The 26,568-nt window shown below is 34.2% G+C and overlaps 4 protein-coding genes across 4 annotated transcripts; all 4 read right to left on the bottom strand.

The window, feature by feature from the left end:
• Positions 1-49: 49 nt before the first annotated feature.
• LOC108213649 (serine/threonine receptor-like kinase NFP) lies at positions 50-1,852 on the bottom strand. The gene has a single exon (XM_017385451.2). The coding sequence runs from the start codon at positions 1,850-1,852 to the stop codon at positions 50-52; it is 1,803 nt and encodes a 600-aa protein (XP_017240940.1).
• Positions 1,853-2,760: 908 nt separating this feature from the next.
• LOC108212550 (receptor-like protein 54) lies at positions 2,761-5,455 on the bottom strand. The gene has a single exon (XM_017384277.2). The coding sequence runs from the start codon at positions 5,419-5,421 to the stop codon at positions 2,896-2,898; it is 2,526 nt and encodes an 841-aa protein (XP_017239766.1). The 5' UTR covers positions 5,422-5,455; the 3' UTR covers positions 2,761-2,895.
• A 2,599-nt stretch (positions 5,456-8,054) lies between these two features.
• LOC108212088 (receptor like protein 22) lies at positions 8,055-10,836 on the bottom strand. The gene has a single exon (XM_064089053.1). The coding sequence runs from the start codon at positions 10,724-10,726 to the stop codon at positions 8,201-8,203; it is 2,526 nt and encodes an 841-aa protein (XP_063945123.1). The 5' UTR covers positions 10,727-10,836; the 3' UTR covers positions 8,055-8,200.
• A 4,156-nt stretch (positions 10,837-14,992) lies between these two features.
• Positions 14,993-17,518, bottom strand: LOC108212549 (receptor like protein 24). The gene has a single exon (XM_017384276.1). It carries the CDS (start codon positions 17,516-17,518, stop codon positions 14,993-14,995), a length of 2,526 nt encoding a protein of 841 aa, XP_017239765.1.
• Positions 17,519-26,568: the final 9,050 nt, after the last annotated feature.

Genomic DNA, 26,568 nt, shown 5'->3' with positions numbered 1-26,568 from the left:
CAATGAAACAATCAAACAACAGAACAAATATTTGCCAAGGAAATATGAATCAACGTGCTATGATGGGACTGAAAGTTTCAGAAGATTCTACTGGTTCTATTCCTGACATCCAAGACCCTTCATACATCTCAGATGATGATTGCCGGAGAAATGAAAGATTAAAGACTATCTCTGTCATTGTTGGTCTGGCTAAATATATGTCTAATGTGCAAGCGTTGGCTAGATGTAATATACTCAGAGCACTATCAGTAGGGTATAATCCCTGCAAGTTTTGGTCCATCCACTTCTCTAGCCTTTCGACTCTCTTCTCATCAACTTCCAGAAGCTCTCTCATTTGATCCCATTCTATCACAGTCTCACCATTTTTGCTCTGCTGCATGACCTTCCTCCCTGAAAACAATTCAAGAAGAATAACTCCGAAAGCAAATACATCTTCTTTAAGTTGTTTAGCGCACGTAGCAGGTCGAGCTGAGTAGAAATTTGAGATTTTTGCCTTGAGATTGGAGTTAAGGAGGATGTTACTTGCACGTATATCCATGTGGACTATACTAGGTTGCGAATGTTCATGCATGTATTGGAGGCCATTGGCAACGTCTAGTGCTATATCTAACCGCTGAGTCCAAGTAAGGAAAGCCATAGAGCTTGAGGAAGATGGTGTGCTTGAGAATAACATATTATCAAGTGAACCATTTTCAGCATACTCATAAACCAAAAAGCAATCCTCATCATTCCAAAATGAGATACCCATTAGCTTCACCAGATTTGCATGATTTAACCTCTGTAGTATCTTTATTTCTTCAGTAGCATCTTTAACTTTTTTCACAGCAAAGACCTCGCCATCAATCGTTGCTTTGTACACTGATCTCCCAATCCTATGCTTATCACTTAGATTCATTGTTGCTTCTTTGATTGCCTTCTCATCAAATATAATTGGATTGTCAAGACAACCTGAGACCTTAAGCAGAAGATTACTCTTAAACAGCTGTGGCTCAATAGTCCCCCCCTTTGATTCAAAAAATTCTGTATAAGAAACATTTGGTTCCAGTAGTCTCCTCTTCACGTATAACCGATGAATGTAGACTAGCAAGGCTGACAAAATAACAAAAGCACCTGCCGAGCCTAAAATAGCAATAATAAGATTCAGCCGTCTGGTCATGTGGAGATCACCTAAGGAGGAGAGATTAATTGGCAGTTTCGTTACTGGCATCAAAAGCGGAAGACATACTGCATCACTCAAGTTTCTGTAGTTATTTTCTTTAAGAAAATCAACCGGAGATGCATTAAATGCAGAGCTTACAGCCAAGAGAACATTCCCCGGTTGCCATACATAAGTAATAAGATATTTGAGTCCTTGCTCTTCAAGTTCTTTACTAAGACACCTGCAGAGCAAAGGAAATACAACTTGCATGCCGACTTTCAACCTATTAGGAATCAGTAAAGGGTTCATTTCTTGCACATCATGGTAATCTGTGAGGTTCTGGAATGTGTTGATAGAAACCGAGTAAAGGCTGTCACCTGCCTTGATACGATAGGTGACGTTAGAGAAGAAAGAAGAGCCATTGCAACTACAGGTGATTGGTATGAGCAAGATTTGGTTTTGTCTTAGCTTTGCCTCATCTGAAGGCAGGTTATTCGCATTGACAATACTCAAACGGCTGACTCCAAACAGGTCGGATATGTTTCCAATGTTCATTAAATCAGGTGATCTAGCTCTGTAACTAACATATGTTTCACAGGAAACAGGTGAGTCAGAGAAGCATGAAAAGTTTGTACCTGAATTAGCAGCTGACTGAGCGAAGACACGTTGTAGAAGGAAGAAGAAATTCAGCAAGGAGAGAAGAATAACAGCCATCTCAGAATCCTTAGCTCGAATTCTCAGCCAACATTTCTGTGCTAGTTAAAAAAGAGTTTGGTTTCTGAGTTTTAGGCCAAGTGGTATGCTCATTCTAATATAATTGACTCAGGTCTACCAAGTGTCTCCTGTCTTTAGGTTGGACCTGAATAGGATGTTTGTGTTTTAGTATTTTGGAACTTACTGTAATGTCTTCCGTGAATTCCAATGCTGAAAGGAAACTTGTAAAAAACTAATTAAGGACGGCAAAGAATTGTCTTGATCTTAATACTATATACAATTATAAATATATTAAGCAAACACAAAACTACCCGGAAAGTGTTACATGATAGCTCCTCCTGCTGGTTGTTTCTGATTATTTGATCAAGTTGCTTCACTAAAAGTGTACCTCCTTTATATCTGCTCCATTGCGAATTATACAGTCAGAAATTATTGTCACTCGGGTCAAATTTCTGCAACTAGTGGTGAAAATCAGTCACAATAAATATATATATTTTCTCTTCAGATGACCTGTACATGAACATGTAATCGTGTTAAGCCCGGCACTGAAAATGTCACGATAATCCTAGAGTAACAACCTGCTGAGAAAGTATGAGCTTGGAATACTCCTCTGATATACAGGCAGGACAAGGACAACTTGCTGATGGAGGCTGATAGCAAACAGAAGGTCATTATAAACCTCTTCGAATTGTGTTCTCCTTGTGTTTCCATTTCTCTTGATCTCTTTAGATTTCAAACCGAGTGCCGATATCTCTTTAAACTATAGATGATAGGGTTCGACAATTGAGCACTTTTCAGAGGCCAAAGTCCTGGAGAAATAATCCGCGCTGCTTATCCAATTTTTATGTTTAGCATTTAAACAACTTTTTATACAAAATTTAGTAAAAACGGATATGTTAAAGAATATCTAACAAAATTAACATTGCTTCCATTCATGTGTTTTTCCGGAGAGACAAGAAAACACAGACTACTCCAGCTCTTTTGTATTTACTATTAAAACTAAAAAATGCAGCAGAAAAGCCTGTGGTTTCTAACTTGCAGACTTAGCTCCTGGCTCTTTCAATTCTACTGTATCGACTTCTTATTCTTCCATGAATACTCTTCTTTTGGTGTTTCCTTCTAATAACCTTGAAAAGAATATGATCCACATGTTCGTAATAATAAGACCTCCATCGCTTGTAAAATATGAGGGGAAGTATGACAGTGCCCAGGCCGACAACAAAGCCAACTTCAGGGCCAACAAACTCCCAATTTATGCTGTTGCCAAGATCCCCATCACCGTAACCAGCTGTTGTAACTGCAGTTCTGCTGCATTTTATATGCAATGGAGGCCCACATAATTCTTTGTTACCTTCAAAAGAAGCCTCTGGGAAAGTCTGAAGTTGCCTACCTGTAGGAATTTTTCCTGTGAGTTGGTTATTTGACAAGTCCAAAACCTCGAGGAATGATATATCTCCTAGCTCCATCGGGATTTTCCCTGTCAGCTTATTCTCCGAAAGGTCTAATGTTTCAAGGAGTTTGAGGGTTCCAAAGGAATTTGGAATTGAGCCTGACAATGTATTATGTGACAAATTGAGAGATACCAGTGACTTAAGCTCGCCAATCGTGTGTGGTATATTTCCTTGAAAATGATTGTTTGAGATATCAATAGAGGTGAAGATATTCAATATTTTCACCAGATCCAACCGTTTTCCTTTGATGCTAATTGTCACAGCATCTTGGTAAGTCTTCCTTGAACCCCCGAACCTCAGAGCCTCGAAACCCAAAATATTGACATCATTCCTACCATCCTTCATAGCTTTCCAAATTAGAAAATTTTGGGACAGATTCCCGGTGAAGTGGTTAGATCCTATGTCGTAAATTTGAAGATTTATCCAGCTGCCATTTTTTTCTTGGCATCTGATCTCGCCATGGAATAGGTTAGAGTGCAGAACGAGGACATGCAAATGCAGTGAGTCCTTTAAAAAGCAGGGGAATCTATCATTTATCCGGTTGTCCCCAAGGTTTAAGACCTCTAACTTGGAACAGTTTGCCAAAGATTCTGGAACACTCCCTTTTAAGAGATTTCCATGTAGATCTAGAGTTTCTAAACCACAATCATTACTAAATATTCGAGATATATTTCCAGTCAGGCTGTTATTCCCAAGTTTCAGTACACCTAGAGACTTGCTTAACTCAAATAAACATGATGGTATGTTACCAATCAAATAATTGTTCGACAAATCAAGAAGTTGTAGGTTAGTACCACTGCACATTGAAACGGGGATAGTTCCACTCAGCCTATTGCTTGAAACAGAAAAGAATATGGCAGAGGTGAGATTGAAATTAGTAGGGATTGAACTGAAGAAATTGTTAGAGTAATCTAAGAAGTAAATATTTTCTATTGGTATTGGAATTTCCCCACGCAGGTGGTTGCATCGCAAATCAATTGAAGATAGATTATGAATAACATAAGGCTCCTGAAGTTTGTGAAGCTGATTTACAGAAAGATTTAAATATCTAAGACCTCCATTTCCTACATTCCAGATCCAATTTGGTATAGCGCCTGAAATTTGATTCTCTGCAAGGTCTAGGGTGATTAGACTCGGGAGGTACCTCAATTCAGGGAAGTGTTGTAGTCTGCAAGAAGCTAATTTTAGTTCTTTGAGTGAAGGAGGCAAAAATTTGCTTGAATTATCATGCCCTAAGTCTACTGACAGGTTGTTGAATGAGAGGTTGAAATATGTAAGATTACTAAGTCTATGGAGAATTTGTAGATGAAATTTTCCACTAAGTTTGTTATGAGATAGAGTTAAACGACTAAAGTTTTTAAGATCAAAAAGAGAAATGGGAACTGGTCCACTCAGATTGTTCCAACTGGCGTACAATGTTTCCAATGGAGAGAGATTTGTGTTTGTAAATTTAGGCACTGAACCTTGAAAATTGTTGTAAGAGAGGAAAAGCTTTCTTAGTGATGGGAGACCAAACAAACTTGATGGGATAGTTCCACTCAGTAAATTTAATCCTAGGTCCAGATATTCCAAATTAACAAGATTTTGAAAGTGAGTGGAAGAGATTATACCAGAAAAATTGTTGGCCCAAAAATCCAAGTGAACAAGCTGAGTAAGATTGGCAATGGAGCTAGGAAAATTTCCCCTAAAACCAGCAATTGACAGATTTAAATATGTCAAAGCGGTAAGGCTGAATATCCCGGATGGAAACTTTGAGGTATCAAAGTTGTTAAAAGCAAGATTCAAACTCTCAAGATGCCGGAGACCAGAAAGACTATTCGAAGTACTTTTGACTAGACATCCATAGATGGACTCTGAGTTTATGTCTAGGCCAATAACATGACCTCTGTTACTACTTAAGTTGCAAGTCACACCTTCCCAAGTGCAGCAATCTGTACTTTGATCCCAAGAAACCAACTTGCTTGATAATGTTGAGTTAAACTTGACACTATTCTTGAACTGGAGCAAGAAAAATTTCTGATCGTCCAGACATTGCCCCAAAACCAGTACTATGTCTAACCCGAACAAGATATGGAACAAGGGAACCAACAGAAGCGAGGTAAGCAACTGAATTTTCATGGCACACAATTTGTTTGTAAATAATCAGGTAACCAGCAACCAATTGAACCTGTTTAAGTCCATCTCAATTTTGTATTTATATTTTATACTCCTATCAACCACCAGGAATTCTGTTAATTGAAACATTCAAAGTCAACATCTCTTGTATTATTTTTGTTTCACATCTGCCAGCCTGGTCATTCTCAATGTCAAACCCCACATTGAATTTAAAAAAAAATTCAGTAAGATTGTATACTATATATGCATTTATTTTTCTCATCCAAGGTTTATTAGAATGTTTATCAATTTATGAGCTTGTAAGTTTGCCTTCTCAAAAAGACACAACTAGATAATTAAGGAAATTTCTACCAGAAAATCAGAAGTAAAATGAATTTGTGAGATTAATAAATAAGCAAGCCTGTTGTTAGTGGCTAATTAATTATGAGATACTAGACTTAGGAAGTCCAAAACTTAATTAAGCATTAGATGCCAAATTTATGGTAAGTTCAACCTGTAGGAAATCAGAACCTGTCCGCGGTGTAATTAGTTGTAACTACTTGATGTTTACTCTACATAGGAGAATAATGCTCCCTGTGTAAAGTTTGTAATTAGTTACACTGTATTTAATTATTTGTTGCAAAATGTAGAGTGGAAGAAGAACTAGATTTCTGCAGCTGCTTTTAGAGACATATAATCTCAGGATACCGGAGACCAGCAAGACTAGATGAGGTACTTTTGACTAGACATCCATAGATGGACTCTGAGTTTATGTCTAAGCCAATAACATGATCTGTATTGCTACTTATGAGTTATGACTAATCTCGAACTGGAGCAATGAAGATTTCTGATGGTCGAAAAATATTGAACTGGAGCAATGAAGATTTCTGATGGTCGAGAAATTTGAGCAAGGTAATGAGCTGAATTTTCATGGCACACTTTCTTTTCCTTTTTGGTAAATAACCAAGTTAACAGGAACCTCTTTAAAATTAGGTCTGGTTGGCAATCATGTGCACTTATGGCAAGGGTTAAAGAGCATTTATTTTCTTCTACTTCACCTCTAACATGTGTGTTGGGCTGGTATCTCTGTTTTAATATCTTAAAATTTTGAGTATTATTGCTAAACACTTTCTTCATCTTAGCTCACTCGAAATGATCGAGTTATATTGTTAGAACTCCCTTGCAAATTGTATCTTTACCAAAATTCAACCTCTCAAGATACCGGAGACCAGATAGACTACTTGAAAAACGGTTGAGTAGACATCCATAAACAGACTCGGAGTTTATGTCTAGGCCAATAACATGACTTTTATTACTACTTAAATTGCAAGTCACACCTTTTTAAATACAACAGTCTGTACTTTGATCCAAGGTAACCAATTTAGTTGATAACTTTGAGTTATGTTACAGTTCTTGAACTGGAGCAATTAGATATTTCTGGTTATCGAGATATTGCCTTAAAACCAGTAGTATGTCTTATCCCAATCATATATGGAACAAGGGTACCGCCAGAAGTAAGGTGAAGATATAGAGTTTCTTCTGTATTCACATATACTAGAGCTCTGACATCTTTATGGTTCACTTAAACTTCTTCTTAAGTCCATCTCAATATCGCGTTAATATTAAATCTCAATCTCCAGGGATTCTCCCGATTCTAACATCAAAGTCAGCATATCTTGTAATAATTTTTTCATATCTGCCAGCCTGTCCATCTCAATGTCCAATCCCACGTTGAATTAAATTCTATTTTTTTGCTAAGATTTTGTACGACTTTCGCATGAGCTTGTATTTTTCTTATTGTTTGCTTGATCTTATGCAGAAAATAACTAGATTATGCATGGGTTCTTTTGATCAATAGATAGGCTTTCACATTCGACTATGTAACAACACTTAACAAGTAACCAGCAACCTCTTAAAGAGTCTGTTATATATTCATATACACTGGTGTCCCTGACTTCTGAGTCCATTTGAACCTGCATTAAACGTTTCCTTAGCCTGTGTCCGTAAGGCAAGGATAACCATTTCGTAAATAAATACTCTACCGACTGTAACATTCGACTTCGCATATTAATGCTAGCCTGGTTCATCTCAACATCTAAACCCACACTAGATAAACCTAGAAGTAAGTTGACTTGAAAGAATGAGCACAAAGTTTTGGAATGCAAACCTGTAACCAGTGTATTTAATGGTGTTGGTTCTTGCAGTTCACAAATTACTTTGATCCCTATTGATATAGGGGTATATAATTAGTTACAATTGAGGATTCAGAATTTGTTGCAATGTAATTTATATAAACTTATCTAGCAAGTAAAAAGCAGCATTCAGACTTCGTTAGAGCTTTCAAATCAATATCTTACCGGCAACAAAGAAAGATTTAACGGAGCTGAAAAATTAATACTGCATCTGTTTGCCTAAATTTTATGGAGCCTGAGAAACTCCTCTCCTTGATGATAATTTAAACCTTCAGGTTACTGGTTTCAGACTCAGGGCCATCACCGAACTGATCAGCTATGTGGACTATTAGACACTCTGTATGAAACACTGCCACTCTTTTTGTTATGTAATGCAATGTAATGTGTTATGTTGATGGTTTCTTTTATATTCGATTTCTATCTGTATCATCTTTTAAACTTTTGTATGCCTGCATACCAGGAAAGTTGATGCATCAAGCTCTAAAAAATTGTACACGCGCATACATTATCCAAAAAAGAAAAGTAAATACAAATTTCACCATCTCTTTGGTATTTATTTAAACTTATATAACAATGCAGCTGAAAAGCATGTGTGGTTTTAACTTCCAAACTTAGCTCCCTGCTCTCTGAATTCTGCTGCCTTGGCTTCTTATTCTACCATGAATGTTCTTCTTTTGGTGTCTGATTCCAAAAAACTTGAAAAGAAAATTATCTACATGTTTGTAGTAAAAGGACCTCCATCTACTGTAAAACATGAGGGGCAGTATGACAATGCCCAAGCCAACAGCAAAGCCAACTTCAGGGGCAACGAACTCCCACTCTATGGTGTCACCAAGGTCCCCATCGTCGTAAGCTGTTATAACTGGAATTCTGTTGCAGTTTATATGCAATGGCGGTCCACATAATCCTTTGTTACCTTGAAAAGAAGCCTCTGAAAAGGTCTGAATTTGGCTGCCTGTAGGGATTTTTCCAGTGAGTTGATTATCTGACAAGTCCAAGACTTCAAGAAATGAGATTTCCCCCAACTCTACTGGGATTTTCCCGGTAAGCTTGTTCATCGAAAGATCTAATGTTTCCAGCAGTTTCAGGGTTCCAACTGATTTTGGGATTGAGCCTGATAATGAATTATGTGACAAATTAAGAGAGACCAGTGATGTAAGCTCACCAATCGTGTCTGGTATATTCCCTTCAAAATGATTGTTTGAGATATCAACGGACGTGAAAATATTCAAGATCTTGACCAGCTCCAACCGTTTCCCTTTGATGTTGATTGTCACAGCATCTTGGTAAGTCTTGCGTAAATTGCCAAAACTAGGAAACTCAAAGCCCAAGACATTGACATCATTCCTACCATCCTTCATTGCCTTCCAAACAGGGAAGTTCTGTGACAGATTCCCTGTGAAGTAATTAGAGCCTATATCATAAATTTGAAGATTTTCCCAACTTCCATTTCTCTCTTGACACGTGATCACCCCATGGAATGCATTGGAGTGCAGAGAAAGGACATGCAAACGTGGAGAGTCTTTTAGAAAGCATGGAAAGCTATCATTTAGCCGGTTGTTCCCAAGGTTTAACACCTCCAAATTGGCACAGTTTGCTAAAGATTCTGGAACATGCCCTTCTAAGAGGTTCCCACTTAGATCTATAGTTTCTAAACCACAGTCATTCCCAAATATTCCAGAAATATTTCCAGTAAGACTGTTATTTCCTAGTCTCAGTACGCCTAGAGTATCGCTAAATTCAAATAAACATGATGGTACATTACCACTTAGATAATTATTGGACAAATCTAGAAGCTGTAGGTTAGTAGCACTACATATTGAGGCAGGAATTGTACCACTAAGTCTATTGCTTGAAAGTGAAAAGAATATGGCAGCAGTGAGGTTAATAGTAGTAGGGATTCTTGAACTGAAGAAATTATTGGAGTAATCTAAAAAGTAAACATTTTTTGGTGGTAGTGGTATTTTCCCACGTAGGTGGTTGGAGCGCAGGTCGATCCAAATTAGATTACGAATAACATAAGGCTCTTGAAGTTTCTCAAGCTGGTTTACTGACAGATTTAAGTATTGTAGACCTCCATTTCCTATATTCCAGATCCAGTTTGGTATATCTCCAGAAATTTGGTTCTGTGCAAGGTCTAGAGTGATTAGACTAGGGAGGTGCCTCAGATCAGGAAACTCTTGAAGTCTGCAAGAAGCCAACTTCAATTCTTTAAGCAGAGGAGGCAAGAAACTGCTTGAATTGTCATGCCTTGGATCTAGTGACAGGTTGTTGAATGAGAGGTTGAAATATGTGAGATTTTTCAGTCTATGGAGATTTTGTAGCTTAGATTCCCCGGTAAGTTTGTTATGAGACAGAGTTAAACGGCTAAAACTCTTAAGATCAAACAAGGAATTGGGAACTGATCCACTCAGATTGTTCCAACCTGCATACAACGTATCCAATTGAGAAGAGTCTGTATCTGTAAAGTTAGGCAGTGAACCATGAAAGTTGTTATAAGAGAAGAAAAGCTTCCGTAGTGATGGGAGAGCAAATAAACTTGATGGAACAGTCCCACTCAATGAATTCAATCCTAGATCGATATATTCCAAATTGACAAGATTTTCAAAGTGAATGGAAGAAATTGTACCAGAAAAATTGTTGGTCCAGAAATCCAGATAAACAAGTTGAGTAAGATTCACAATGGAACTTGGAAACTCTCCACTGAAACCGGAAGTTGACAAATTCAAATATTTTAAATTGGTGAGACTGAATATACCGGCAGGAAACTGTGAAGAATTGAAGTTGTTAAAAGCGAGGTTCAATCTCTCTAGATGTTGGAGACCAGAAAGGCTTCTCAGAGTGCTGTTTTGTAGACAACCAGAGATGGACTCGTTGTTCAAGTCTAGCTCAATAACATGCGCTGAATTACTACTTGTGTTGCAAGTCACACCTTCCCAAGAACAACAATCTGTACTCTGATTCCATTGAACCAGCTTGGTAGATAAGCTCGGGTTAAATATGAGATTTCTTTTGACCTGAAGCAACAATGATTTCTGATCGGCAAGACATTGGCTTGAAACTGAAATTATGCCGAACCCAACTAAGATACTGAGAAAAGGTACTAAGAAAACTTTTGTAAAGAGTGGAATTTTCATGGCAGGCAAATTTTGTAGAAAGGAAAGTTGAGTATCTGAGATAGAAGCATGAGGGTCATGCTAGATAAGATGTAAAAAATCATGTATACTAGAGTCGTCGAAGAATGGTTCAAAGTCTAAAGTTGGTCGAGTTACCTCATCAGTCAGGTAATCACAATATTATATCTGAACTCCACAGGCCACATCAGAGTGATACGTGTTGTACATCAACATTGGTAGCACTAAAAGGTGGCATATTAATTTTGTTAGCCTGGTTCACGTCACATTCAACCCCACAGCAGAGAACCTGGCAAACTGGAAGTCATACAGGCTGAGCTCAACAACACAACACACACATACCGGATAAACCAAAAATAAGAGCCTGGATAAATTTTGTAGCGTTTTCTGAATAAGTGAGTATGATTTTTTAGTAGAATTTTTTACAAAGTAAATGTTCTTTTCTAAGTGTGTACAAATTTCATTATAATAAGCATTAATATTTGAAAATTCGAAGAAAAGTCCCTCTCAAGACAGAAACTGCGGGTTCAGGGTTCTACAGAGGGATCGTACCATTTGAGACATTTTTTCTAACCTTTTCATCATAATTAAGTAAAATGAAAATAGTCCAATATCTTTGTTAAGTTATTGCTAGAAAAAAAGATACTTTGAGATTTGTAATCTATTCTCTCTTTTTTCCTTCCACCAAAGACCAGTCAGTGAGTCACCTCCTTTTACAGGACTGGATACAAAAACCAATATTCCTTGAGTTTCAGGAGAAGCCACCAGCTATGATGCAAAAGAGAGGAACATGCAAATATAATATTAGAAATAACATTCCAGCCCAAGCTTCCTATAAATAGCAATGTATCCCTGCAACTCCCTGATCTACAGGATATAGTCATCAGTTTTAAATTTCAAAGAAAGAAAAGATCCAAAAATGTTGAAAGGGAACTATGATAATTATTTTGCAATTGTTTTTTCTGGTATGTAGACCAGTTGCAGGATAAAAACAACCTTTTATGAGGGCGTCAAAAAAAAAAGTCACAGTATCCTGTGACATAACACTCTTGTGCCGCTCCTTCGGAGTGATATCATGTCAAGTGAAGTTCTCAACTTTTCACATATATATCAACTTTAACAAAACATATAAACTTAATATCCATTTAGGGTGAGGTTCAAATTATAACCAATATTAAAATTAGAACTTAGGACCACACACATCCATTAGATGAATAAGAATTCAATGGTCATGATCTGTCTAGCTACATAAATATAAATTACAACTTAATGCTATTTAATATACCTTATGTAAATCATTATTACAAATCATAATAATCATTAACTACTGCCTACTCATTATAATAATCCGTTTATATATATGCACTTTGTCATAAATGCAAATCAAACCTACAACTTGCGATTCTCAATCAATTTTAATAATATAATATTACAAAACACGAGATTCTGTTGCAGTACATGTAATATTACAAAAAACGAGATTATGTTGCAGTACATATCTAACTAAAATATATTACAAAACACGAGATTCTGTTGCAGTACATGTAATATTACAAAAAACGAGATTCTGCTGCTGTACATATCTAGCTAAAATATATTACAAAACACAAGATTCTGCTGCTGTACATATCTAGCTCATATAATATTATACAACACGATATTCTGATGCAGTACATATCTATCTCATATAATATTACAAAATACGAAATTCTGCTGCAGTACATATAAATAATAATAAGATATCAAAACATACACATTCGAACTCTTCGTATTTTACTGAGATAGATAAATTAAATATTAAATGTATTTTTATTATAAAATGATCAAATATAAATTAAGAATGTGCATTAATTGAAGGCATGTATATTTAAATATGTACCATATTAAAACATGTTCATATGTTTAATATCACAAATTAAAATTACTTTCATTTAATGACTATTAATGTGGTTCTAAGGTTCTAAGTTTAAGCGGTTCTGTCTGGAACCTGACCCAGTCTGAGCAAATTTCCCCGTCAGCCGGACTACTAGGTTGAGCAAGAGTCAATAATAGGCCAGATCAAACCATACTATAGCCGGTATCTCAGAGCATTCCAGAGTGCTAATTTTTGGGTGACAATAGTCAAATTAAATTAATACTCCCTCCGTCCCCCTGAGTTGTATACATTGGGGGACGGGGACGCGGCACGGACTTTAATGCTCCTGCAAAGTGTAGTTGTGCAATTTATTTTTAAAATATTTCTTTTCTGAATTAAAGTTTAGATGTTATATTTTTATACAGAAAAAGAAAATTTCAAAAATAAGTTACGGAACTATATTTTATAAGAGCATTGAAATGCGTGTCGAACAGTTAAAAAGAAACGTATAGAATTAAATGGGACAGAGGGAGTAGTATTTTTGATGATTTGACTATTGTCACCCAAAAATTAGCACTCTGGAATGCTCTGAGATACCGGCTATAGTATGGTTTGATCTGGCCTATTATTGACTCTTGCTCAACCTAGTAGTCCGGCTGACGGGGAAATTTGCTCAGACTGCCATCTATTTCATTCAACTTATGAAACATGGTCACACTCTCATGTTAATGTAAGTGATAAGGTCCGCCCTTAGAAAACTGTGAAGTTATTAATCTGTAACTAGTTTTCTTCACTGTTGGTGCTCGGACCTGTGATCAGTTTTTGTAAATGAATTACTTAGACATTCATTTTCTCTTCTTTTTTTTTCTGCAGACTAGAGAGAGTTCTGCAATTGGGTTAACCAAATTCAGAAACTGTTGGAGCAACATGTGTTTATTTGTTGCAAGATATAATGACAAGGTGCTAATTATCTAAGTATGATTGTTTTCATAAGATATATTGGATTTTTCTTTGAACAAGGTCTTCGCCCTTATTTGAATTTTATTCTTCGACTTTCAGAACGGAAGCTCAACAGTCTGAACCTCCACATTCTTCCATGTCAAATGTATTTAGGAGAACCCTCCATCATCAGGGCTTAAATAAGGTTTCCAGAAAGGTCTTATCCAGATTTACTTAAACTCGTTTCATCAGCTAGAGCTCCCACAAAACTGAAAGCAGCAGATGTAGTGGTGGCAAAAGGTTTACTAAGCACGAAGTAATACAATATATGCTTAGGTTTAAGCAAGAAGTGATACAATTTGTGCTTCTTTGCTATTTACGTGGTAGTCCTTTCACTCCGATAGATAAGAATCCATTGATCCTAAAGCGATTCACTTGAGATCTCAAATCTTAAGTTTTTTCAGGGAATTCATGTTTACCACCGGTTCAAATCCATTTGTTTAATGTAAAAGAGAATCACTCTGTTAGCAGCAAATGGTTACGAGAAAGTCTTGATTTAAAATAAAAAGATTAGGTTTATTCTTGCAATAACAGACTAAACAGGTTAAGTACCACCCAAATTTCATAATTAAAAACAGTAATTGTATAGTTAAATCTCAATCGTGAATTACCTATTGGCTAATGTAAATTGCTAATGACAGTGAAGTAATGAAGTAAATGCCCGGGTATAGAGAAAACCTCACTGTTAGAAAACTTACATGCAGAGACTATCAAATAAACTTAATCATTTTCTTTTTATTGTTACCTACTGCGTAGTCTGTGACTCTGTGTACACCAGTTAAAATTTTCAAATTTAAACTATCAGATAAACCTAACATAGTACCTCCTCCTGGCTCCTGCTGGTACTGGTTGTCTTTTGGAGACTTGTTTGAAGCTCTCCCTTCATAAGAATAATTAGATATCAAGGCATTCTGCCTAAAATTCTCTTACCGGCTTAAATTTTTTATGGAACTGGAAAAGTCGTAACTCCTTCCCCGGAGATGACGACTGGACACTAGGAGATTCGTCTGAAAGCACAACCTGTTAGACAAGCCTAAGCTTCGCAAACTTCTCAGATACAGCGCCCTCACCAAGGTTTACTATGTGATAAGTGTACAGACAAAAAAATGCCTTCAATTATTGATGTTATTTGTCTGGAGCCTAACTGCATACCAAGGTCAGTGCCAAGGGGGTGCTTCTGTTCTATAAATAGATAAGATGGTTTTATAGAGTCTAAAATTTTCTACAGATGATTTACGCAACTTCAATTTGTTTGTTCGCACCATTCTAGATACCACATACAGCTATGCAAAATGTGTATTAGGCACTAATAACATTGCTTATGTACATATATTATTCAGAATGAGATGACACAAGATCTTTTGAATCTGATTACACATTAAAGATGAAAAGCTTTTGGTTTCTTACCTCCATACTCAGCTCCTATCTCTCTGAATTCTACTGCCCCGACTTCTTATTCTATCAGAAAACTTCTCACTTGGGTGTTTCATTTTAAAAACCCTGGAAAGAATTTGATCAACATGTTTATAATAGAAGTACCTCCATCTCTTATTAAATATAAGGGGCAGTATGATAATGCCTAGGCCGACAGCGAAGCCAACTTCTGGCGCAACAAACTCCCATTTTATGTTGTTACCAGGATCCTCGTCATCATAATCTTCTGTTATAACTGGAACTCCACTGCACTTATGCAATGGGGGACCACATAATCCCTTGTTTTCTTCAAAAGAACTCTCTGGAAAGGTCTGAATTTGGCTGCCTGTTGGGATTTTTCCAGTGAGTTGATTATATGACAAGTCCAAAACTTCAAGGAATGATATATCTCCTAGCTCCACTGGGATTTTCCCTGTTAGCTTGTTTCTCGAAAGATCTAAAGTTTCAAGCAGTTTCAGGGTCCCAATGGATTTTGGGATTGAGCCTGTCAATGCATTAAGTGACAAATTGAGAGACACGAGTGATTTAAGCTCGCCTATTGTGTGTGGTATATTCCCTTCAAAATGATTGTTTGAGATATCAATGGAGGTAAAGATATTTAAGATCTTCTCCAACTCCAATTGTTTCCCTTTTATGCTAATTGTCACAGCATCTTCATAGGTCTTCCTTGAGTTGCCAAAACTCTGGAACTCAAAACCAAGTATATTAACAACATTCCTACCATCCTTCATAGCTTTCCAAGCTGGGAAATTCTGTGACAGATTTCCAGTAAAGTAGTTAGAGGCTATATCATAAATCTGAAGATTTTCCCAGCTTTGATCTCTCTCTTGACACATGATTTCCCCATGGAATGCGTTGGAGTGCAGCACAAGGACATGCAGACGGGGAGAGTCTTGTAAAAAGCATGGAAAGCTATCACTTATTTGGTTGTTCCCAAGGTTTAACACCTCTAACTTGAGACAGTTTGCCAATGATTCTGGTACCTTCCCTTGCAAGAGATTTCCATGTAGATCTAGAGTTTCTATACCACAATCACTCCGAAAAATTCCAGATATATTACCAGTCAAACTGTTGTTTCCCAGTCTCAGTACCCCTAGAGTCTGGCCAAATTCAAATACACATGACGGTATACCACCAACAAGATAGTTGTTTGACAAATCAAGAAACTTCATGTTAGGAGCATTGCAAACTGAGACAGGGATGGTTCCACTGAGTAAATTGCTTGAAACAGAAAAGAATATGGCAGAGGTGAGGTTAATATTGGTAGGGATAGTTGAGTTAAAGAAATTGTCAGAGTAATCTGCAAATAAAACATTATTTGGTGGTACTGGTATATCCCCGCGTAAATTGTTAGAGCGCAAGTCAATCCAAGATACATTATGAATGACAAAAGGCTCTTGTAGCTTGTCAAACTGGTTTAAAGAAAGATTCAAGTATTGAAGACCTCCGTTTCCTACATTCCAGATCCAGTTTGGTATATCTCCAGATATTTGGTTCTCTGCAAGATCTACAGTGACCAAACTTGGGAGGTGCCTCAGATCAGGAAAATGTTGGATTTTGCAAGAAGCCATTTTAAATTCCTTAAGCAATGGAGGCAAAAATATGCTTGAATTGTCGTGTCTTGATTCCACTGACAGATTGTTGAATGAGAAGTTGATATAAGTGAGATTTTTGAATCTGTGGAGCTTTTGTAGCTGAAACTCACCACTAAGTTGGTTGTGAGACAAAGATGAACTGCCAAGACTTTTAAGATCAAACAAAGAAATAGGAATCGGTCCACTCAAATTGTTCCAACTTGCATAAAATGTATTCAACTGAGAGGACTGTGTGTTTGTAAAGTTTGGCAGTGAACCATGGAAATCATTGTAAGAGAGGAAAAGCTTACGTAGTGATGGGAGTCCAAACAAACTCGATGGAATAGTTCCACTTAACAAATTCAATCCTAGATCGATATATTCCAGATTAACAAGATTTTCAAAGTGAGTGGAAGAGATTGTACCAGAAAAATTGTTGGTCCAGAAATCCAAATAAACAAGTTGAGTAAGATTGGCAATGGAACTTGGAAAATTTCCACCAAAACCTGCAGTCGACAGATTCAAATATGATAAACTGGTGAGGCTTGAAAGCCCCTCAGGAAACTCTGAAGCATTGAAGTTGTTAAAGCCAAGATTCAATCTCTCCAAATATCGAAGACCAGAAAGACTATTTGAAGTAATGTTGAGCTGACAACCAGAGATGTACTCAGAGCTTACATCTAGGCCAATAACATGGCCTGAATTTTTACTAATGCTGCAAGTCACACCTTCCCAGTCACAGCAATCTGTACTTGGATTCCAAGTGACCAACTTGGTCGATAACGTCGAGTTGAAATTGAGACTATCCTTGAACTGGAGCAACAAAGATTTTTGATCAGCGAGACATTGGCTTGAAACAAGAACTTTGTCCAATCCAAACAAAATCTGGAACAGGGTTATAGTCAGAAGTACTATAAAGTTTTGAATCTTCATGGTGCTCATAAAGCATAAGCTTAAACTAAGTGAGGAAAGACATTACTTATAGCTGTGCAAGATCACCAAGTTTTAGATAATGGTCGTGTGTAGCAGAGGCGTCTCTACCATGTTCAGGGTCAAAATTTTGTATAATTGAACTAATAATGGTGAGCCTTTGGACCTCAACTACTGGGGACCAGAAATATATTGCTACATTTATGACAATGAAAGTTGGCGTATTAGTTGTGCCCTGGCACATCGGCAAAGTTTGAAATGAAATACTTTAGCAGCCTCGAAATTATTTGTATAGAAGACTACAGAAATTCCTTTAAATATAAAAGACTCGTTTGATAAAATTATTTGCAACGGCAACCTATTGTACTTCTCAAATATTTACATAGCAACCAAAGTGTTACTTGTTCAGAAATCTTTTGAATGACGAGAATCCAATATGATTAATGTTTACTGTTTACAACTTGTTAATTAGGTTGGAATGTCGTGATCCAAATAGCATCCCAGTTTAAAAACAAAACTAGAAAATTGAGAGAGGTATGCGGCCAGCCCAAGTCAGAGATACGAAGGTTTGAAAGTCATAAAAGTTGGAGCTTGACATAACCGAAACTGAACAAGACTTGGAGCAAAATGCAGCTAAAATTGACCCTCAGTTGAGAAATTTATTCAGCACATCCACATAGAAGCAAGTTCAACGTTATAAAAATCTATACATGCACGGATGTAACCGCGGTTGCAAACTTGCAATCAATAATGCAGCTTCTTGAATCTTCATGGCGTTCATAAAGCATAAGCTTAAACGTGCAGGGAAAATGTAGGAGTGGATGAAGAAAACCAGAGTTCCATCCCACATTCCCACCGTATCGTCCTGCAAGCATCGTGATATTCTTAGTACAAAGAGAAATACTACATTCACATAAATGAATCTGTACATAATGAGCTGGTCACACTGACGTCTAAAATTATACTACTACTGTACTGCTCATAAATCTTATCATCAGCTTTCACACTTCAACTCGCAGATATGCCATTATTATTACCAGTAGTGTTGCCCGCTTAGCATGGCTGCACTATCTATTTTTTTATATTTATAAATTGATTTAATATTAATTGAACTGTAATATGAAATGTTAAATAGTAATTTTTTTTATCATTTTAAAGAGTTTTGTAATAATATTAAATATATTGGTTCATCTAATAATGTTAAGTATTTAATAATGAAGTTATTTTTTTAACTTTTTTTATTTAACCGCTTGTTAAATAATTCTAAATGAAATTTCCAATTAATGTTAAATCAAGTTTCAACATACAATCCGTTTCATATCTCAATCGAACATAATTTTGAAAAATTAGGTTCTATTTTATGATAAACATAAGAAACTTCATTTTTTTACATTTTGTTTGTGGACGTTAATCTAAATTGTATATTGTATATGATTCAAAAACATTATTATAAAACAAATCTCACATTACTTTAATCAACTTTTTTTGTTCTATCAATTAACACAATTTTTATAACACTTTCTTTGTACATTTTTTCTAAAACTCAAAGTCCTACATAAAATAAGAAAATATGATTGAACCAAAATCACCTATTCACTTATTACATTTTTCATAATTTTAGATATACAATCATTTTCCATTCAACTTCACTTTAATTTTAGATATATAAATAATCTACATCAAATACTTTGATTAGAGAAAAAAACATAAAAATTAAATATAATAATAAAAAAATAATTTTTGAGTTCCATCCCACCGTATCGTCCTGCAAGCATCGTGATAATTATTTCTTATTTATTAGTACAAAGAGAAATGCTACATTCACAGAAATAAATACAGAATTCTATACATAATGAGCTGGTCAGAATGACGTGTAAAATTATACTTCTGCCTCTGTTTTTTTATATGACGCTTTGACTTTTAACACACACTTTTAAGTGCTTTGACCGGGTAGTTAAAAATATTATTTTTTTTAAAATTTTTTTCTGAATAATAATATATAATCAAAAATTTTATTCAGAAAAAGAAAATTCAAAAAATAATATTTTTAAGAGTTATATGCAATTGGCACCCCTTATGTTTGGACATAATGCACATTGCACCTAATAGTTTTGGAAAATACACTTTGCAACCCCAGACTTTTAACCCGTAGACACTTTGCACCCTTTCCGTTAATTTTTGCCGTTACCGTTAACTTTTGCAGGGGCATTTTGAGAAATTTAATTATATTTAATTAATATCAGACCTTTGTTAAAATTTTCTGACCAACTAAACGATATTTTTCGGAAAAACTTAAAGAACGAAAGTTGTAGTGAATAAAAACATCTTCTTAAAATTATAAGGTTCAAAATTTTCGTAATTCTTTTTATAATTATTCTAAAAAAATTCAAAAATTAGAAATCTTGTAAAAATGAACAATCCTTTTTAAATAATTATTTAAATTTTGAACTTTATTGTTCTAAAAAGATCTTTTTATTCTCTACAACTTTCGTTCTTTAAGTTTTTCCGAAAAATATCGTTTAGATGGTGAAAAAATTTAAATAAAGCTCTGATTTTAATTAAATATAATTAAATTTCCCAAAATGCCCCTGCAAAAGTTAACAGTAACGGCATAAATTAACGGAAAGGGTGCAAAGTGTCTACGGGTTAAAAGTCTAGGGCTGCAAAGTGTATTTTCCAAAATTATTAGGTGCAATGTGCATTATGTCCAAACATAAGGGGTGCCAATTGCATATAACTCTATTTTTAACTATCCGATCAAAGTACTAAGTATGTGTCAAAAATCAAAACGTCATATAAAAAAAAACCAGAGAGAGTACTGCTGTACTGCTCATAAATCTTATCATCCGCTTTCAGACTTCAACTCGCAGATATGCCATTATTACCATGCAAACAGTCGAGCAATAATAGTAACATTATTAGCTATAATAATAGTCTTATCTTGTATAGAGCCATCTCTCCAATTTGACTGGACCAGCTCCATGCCGGCCTCTATCTGGCTCCTATATATGCAGTTGTTTGGTTGACATTTATAGATTGTAAGTTTCGACCAAGCAAGTCAAGAGGGGCGGAGAGGGCCAAGGACGTCCGTGTTTTCAGTTTAACATTTATTTCCCTTTCAAAAATTATTAACTTGAAATCTAAAAAAATACGTTAATTATAAAGTTTGGAAATTTAATAATGCAATGCATAAAATTTGTTGAATCTCTAAAAGATTTCACTATATTTTAAAAATATTATATTATTATTAAATTATTATTAATAATTTAAAATAATATTAATAATAAATCCCGTAGTAGAAATGAATAATAAACTAATCATATTTTTTCTACGTCATCAACGATATTTTTCAGTATATCGTGACTATCTGAATAATACGAATTCACTACTTAAAATATGAAAAACCTACCTATACCCAAGAGAACTTTTATTATTGTCCCAAGGGATGAGCATTCGATTAACCAAAAATGAAAGCGAAATTTGTTTCAGTTAACCGAAATCAAAATAAGCGAAAATTAGCTATCAAAACTGAATCGAATTTTTTTTGATTTATAACCGAAACCGAAATTGTTATTTCAGTTATTACCGAAAATCGATATTAATAACCGAAATTTAAATAATTTCTACGACAACATCTATACATCTGTTAAAGTTACACCCACACTTACAGAACTTCACTTGTTAAAATTTAAGCAAATACTGATGCAATGGAGTTGATGGAATGAAATCGTGTTTTGTTTCAAGGAGTCACAATGTACACACAGGAATCTATGGTCAACCAACTCTCAAATCTCAATTTCTCATGCATTCTGATTCTGTTAATAATACAAACTTATAGCAGATTTTTTTTTTTGGCTAAAAACTTATAGCAGATTTTGAAAAGCAAGATAAATTAACACTTAGATTGTGTGCATGTTTGTTTGCCAGAAGCAAAAACTGCTTTTGACTTCTGCTTTTCTTGACCCATTTGTGTAAAGAAGCAGAAGCACTTTTAAGAAGCTGAGAATCCTAACTTTTCTCTCACAGCTTCTGCTTCTTTTCCAAACACTTTATTCACTTATTTACTTCTCACTTCTACTCCACTTCTCTAGTTTAAGCAAGAAGTCACTTTTTTTAAATTTGTCCAAACAGCCCCACAATAATACAATACTATATAACAACTATAAATAATAAAATCACAGTCTGTGAATAACTAATTGTAACATCCCGACTTTTCGGAATATTAAAAACTAATTTCACGACATAAATAATACAATTACTTAAATCAAAATCCTCAAATAATATATAAGTCAAAGCAGCGGTCAAACCCGATAATTAAAAGTCATAAAGTTGGAGACGCAGCTCCATAATCCAAAACTAATAACTAATAAATTCATCAAATTATGCTTAATAAACACCAAGTCTTTATTCACTAATGCAAATAATCACGAAGCATAAAATCCAAAAGTCCTCAATCTTATTCTCAAAATTCTTCCACATGATAGAACCTGAAATATAGAGAAACGGATGAGCTACACAGCTCAGCAAGTAACAATTTGACTAACAATTAATCTCGAAATCAGTGGGTGTTTTTATAAAACCTTGTTCCTCAAAACAATAATAATTTTTAAAGCACTTGTAAAAACAAATCCAACCCACAGTTTATATTTTAAAAGCAAACATAATTTAAAACAGATCAGAAACAAAAATCTTATCAATACCACAGTCTTGCTCTACGGCCACACTTTCCCAGTGACCGGGATCTTATTCTTATTCTTTTGCCACACTTACCCAGTGACCGGGATCTAAAGTTCAATAATCACGCGCCCTTAATAGGTATCTGAAGTTGCACACTTGTGCGCCTACTAAGGGTATCTAAGGCTAGTTCCGGAACTATAGCGTAAATTACGAACGGGTTCGAAACGTAGAGACTGGGTCTTCAAAGATTCTCATATCTTATATCTTATAAACTTCGAAACAAAATTCTTATTCTTATAACAAACATCCGAAATTCACAAAATCAAAATATCTTTTCAAAAATAAAAGTAAGTCAAAAAGTACTTACCTCAAAGTCGACACTTAAAATCCGAAATTAATAACACGAACAAAGCCTATACATTTAATTAATAAACAAAACATAATTAACATATAGTACTCCTTAAACAATCAAGAGCAAGGCATATAACAAGTCTTAACAAAATACAAACTTTAACTACTAATAACAATTAACACAATTTAATTACCGAATAAGACAAATAACAATGCATGCTGTTACAAATCTCAATATTAACCAAAGATAACTTCTGAATATGAGAAAATAGTCAACTGGATAATTAAAGTACATTCAACAAGGATTTCAAAATGACCAGATTCATAATAAACGGACAGATAACGAATTAGTTATGAATTTTAGAAGTTCAAGTAACACAGCAGAATTTTACTCAGGACCAGTTTACATTCAAAGCAGATTTTCACAAAGCAAACAAACTGATATCAATTAGACTATAACTAAACACTTATATATCATTCTCAGAGGTTTCAGAATTGGTAAAGATCACAATTTTATGGCAAATAACGAGGGAGATATGAATTTTTAAACACGGAACAACTCAGCAGAAAAGTATAAACAGCCCTGAATCTTTGTAAGTCAGTTTAGACAATTAAATCAATTTAAACAACATATGGGTATGACTGATAACTAAAGATTATATCTCAAGCTTTTCAGATTGGTATCATGAGTAAATTTTCGACATACGATCAATTTATAGCGAATTTTTGAACATGGAAAAAAAGTTTCGCGACTAAGAACTGAAGGGTAACAAAGAATGTGATTTTTAGCATAGATACACTGCTAATTTCGAAATAAGTCCTGAGACAAAGGTTGTAGGTATCGACGAGAGCTTTTCATAATGTCCAGAATCAACAACATCCGATCAATTTTCAATTTACTACGATTTTTACAACCCAACTGATTCACAGAAATTGCTATATACGAATTTCAGCATAAACAATTAAGCAAACATGATATATTTACATCAAATACGCATGACAAGAAGCAATAAATCAATAACTCAAGTCAACACATACGTGTTAGAATCAAAGAGGAAAAGAGAGCATACCCGTCTACGTAAATTGCTGTACGACTTATTCGGATTCTAAAAGGATTATTATATAGCACATAAAACCTAATCGTAAATAGAAAGTTCCAAACTTGGGTCACAATTTTCTCCACCTCATAAACCAATTTCCAAATATAAGGTCTTCTCAAAAGAATTTCGATTTTCAAAAATATTTCTACGCTTCTTTCCATTAATAAAGAATCTCCTCTATTTTATTATTCAAATAACTAACACAAAATAATTCTAGAAGCTCCCAATTAATGCTAACATCTAATAATATAAATACAAACAAATTTTAAATCTCAAATCTAACTCATAATAACAATAATAATTAAATAGAAATATTTAAATAAATAAATAAAATCACAGTATTTTACACTAATATATATATATATATATATATATATATATTATAAATATTAATAAAATATTATTAAATGTTGAAAATTCGGTTAACCATTCGGTTTTTCGGTTAACCGCGGTTAAAAATCGAAAAAACAGATTTTAAAATTTTTGCTACCAAAAATCCAACCGGAATATATAGTTTGGTTAACCATACTGAAAAATATTCGGTTAATCGGTACGGTTTTAGGTTCCGAACCGAATATTCAACCCTAATTGTCCCTTGAGATTAAGAACTAAATAAATTACAGTTCAGTGTAGACAAGATGACTATGATGATATCAAGTTTAAGGATACTTGTACAGCCATCACTATATGAACAACAACTAACATGTGAGTGAACTCCAGTAATAACTTAACTTTTCGAGTTATATTCAATGAATTTATTCAGTAATGAGCAGCCACATACTAATTATAGTATCACCACACAAATGCCTATGACAACAGATATTCTTAATGATGAAGCAAGTATACTAGATACCAATCTTTACAGATTAACTAACTTCTAATTAGTTATCCTATAACCAGGAACTATTAAAGTTTAAAGTTATAATTTTTAATCTTATTATTATAATTTCGTTATAATCCATAAAATTTTTACTCTAAATTATGGATATTCTAATTTAAATATTTTAAATAGATAAAACCCATAAATAACTTTCTTATTAATAAAAATGATATCATATACATTATCAAAAAAAAATGATATCATATAGATTACATAAAAGTTCTTTCTAATTCAATTGGACTTGGGACACTTTCCAATCATATATTACCCGCCTTGTATCATCACTCATCCTCATCCTCGTATAACATCACCCCCTTATATGATATCACTCACAGAGATTAAATCCCCATCCTCTATATGATATTTATATGATTAGTGAATTTTATTAGAATTTTCGACTGTCACTTGTGATAAAGTTGGTTATCACGACGAGTTTGGTTTTATTAATATTTATATATATCATTGGTTTAACTCTCATGAAGAATAATATTTTTATCCAGAGTATGTGAATATATGATGAACAAATTGACTCATGAGTTAGATTCATAATTAATATATTTTTTCAGAATAAATGATAGATTGGTGAAAGACAATATCTTGTACGTAATCAAAAAAATTTATGTGATAATATATCAAAAAATTTATTAAACTTGTATGTGTAAATATTCCGTCAACATTCATCCAAGCACGATGTGATCCATGGTTGCATTGTTGTCGCTTTCTTGTTCTATAAATAAAGAAATTAAAATTTAATGTGAGAAACACATAATATTTTCGGTATTTATTTAAAAATTATCATGTATTTGGCTGGGATGCGCCTATCCACTAAGATTTGAAGTTCAACATTAACTAATTTGTACATCGTAAAGGATACTTCTTAATACATGGGACTATCCACCCATAACATTTACTCATCCCCATATGACGCGTAAACGGTAGAGTATCTCCAGCAATGTCTAAAGGAGGTTCCCTAAATATATGATAAACAACTCAATTTCTAAAAAATACGACTCTATATTGATTTACAACTCCAACAATAATCCCTCTTATTATTATAATATTAAATTCAAATTCTTTTAATAAAAAAATAACAAAAAAATATGGAAAAGAATGTGCAAAAGGTGAGAATTGAATATTTAATCATTAAAAACCAAATGTGGAATGAGTTATAAATTAGCTATTCATGAGAAATGAAAAATGGATCCTAACATTTAGGGAATGAGTATGGACTCTGCTGGAGTAAATTTTTATGCATATTTCTCAAAATTATAACTTAAGACCTCATCTAACTAATCTACAGGAGATACTGTTATATATGATATCACCCATCTTAGACGATCCTCTGTATAATATTTATGTGATTAATCATTTCATTAGAATTTCAAATATCCGACAAAATTGGTTATCAGTTATCACCACGAGTTTAGTTTCATTTATATATGTCGTTGCTGTAACTCTCATAAAAAATATATTTTTATGGTAATTTAATAAATAAGGAATATGTATGTAAACTTATGATGAATCAATTAATTCATGAGCTAGTTTTAGAGTTAACATATTCATTTGAGATAAATAATACTGTAGATTTTGTCAAAAAAAAATAAAAATTAATACTGTAGATTGGTATCAAAAGATGATATATTCAACATAACCTATATTTAGAGTATGATAATATATAAAAAATTCCATCAAACTTGTATGTGTAACGCCGTCAACATAGATCCAAGTCGGTGTAAACTCATGATACGATCTATAATCGTATCAATACTGTTTTCTTCTTCTATAATTAAAGATATTAAAAATTTACGTGAGAAAAACCTAAATATTTAAGAAAAATTATCACGTAATTAATTGAGATGCACCTCCCTCCTAAATATGAAGTTCAAACATTAACTAATTTGCAACTTGCAATGTAGTCTGGACCAAAGCTAAACATGTTTATTGATATGAACTACAAACCCTCCAAAGAAAAGAAAAACCTTAAACCCAGTTATGACTTATGGTTTAGCCCCCCTTTAATACTCTTAACTCTTGTTAATACAAGT

The sequence above is a fragment of the Daucus carota genome, chromosome 3 (genome assembly GCF_001625215.2).
Source record: "Daucus carota subsp. sativus chromosome 3, DH1 v3.0, whole genome shotgun sequence".
Lineage (NCBI taxonomy): Eukaryota > Viridiplantae > Streptophyta > Magnoliopsida > Apiales > Apiaceae > Daucus > Daucus carota.
Note: the sequence above shows the minus strand (reverse complement) of the source record. Positions and strands in the feature narration are given on the sequence as shown.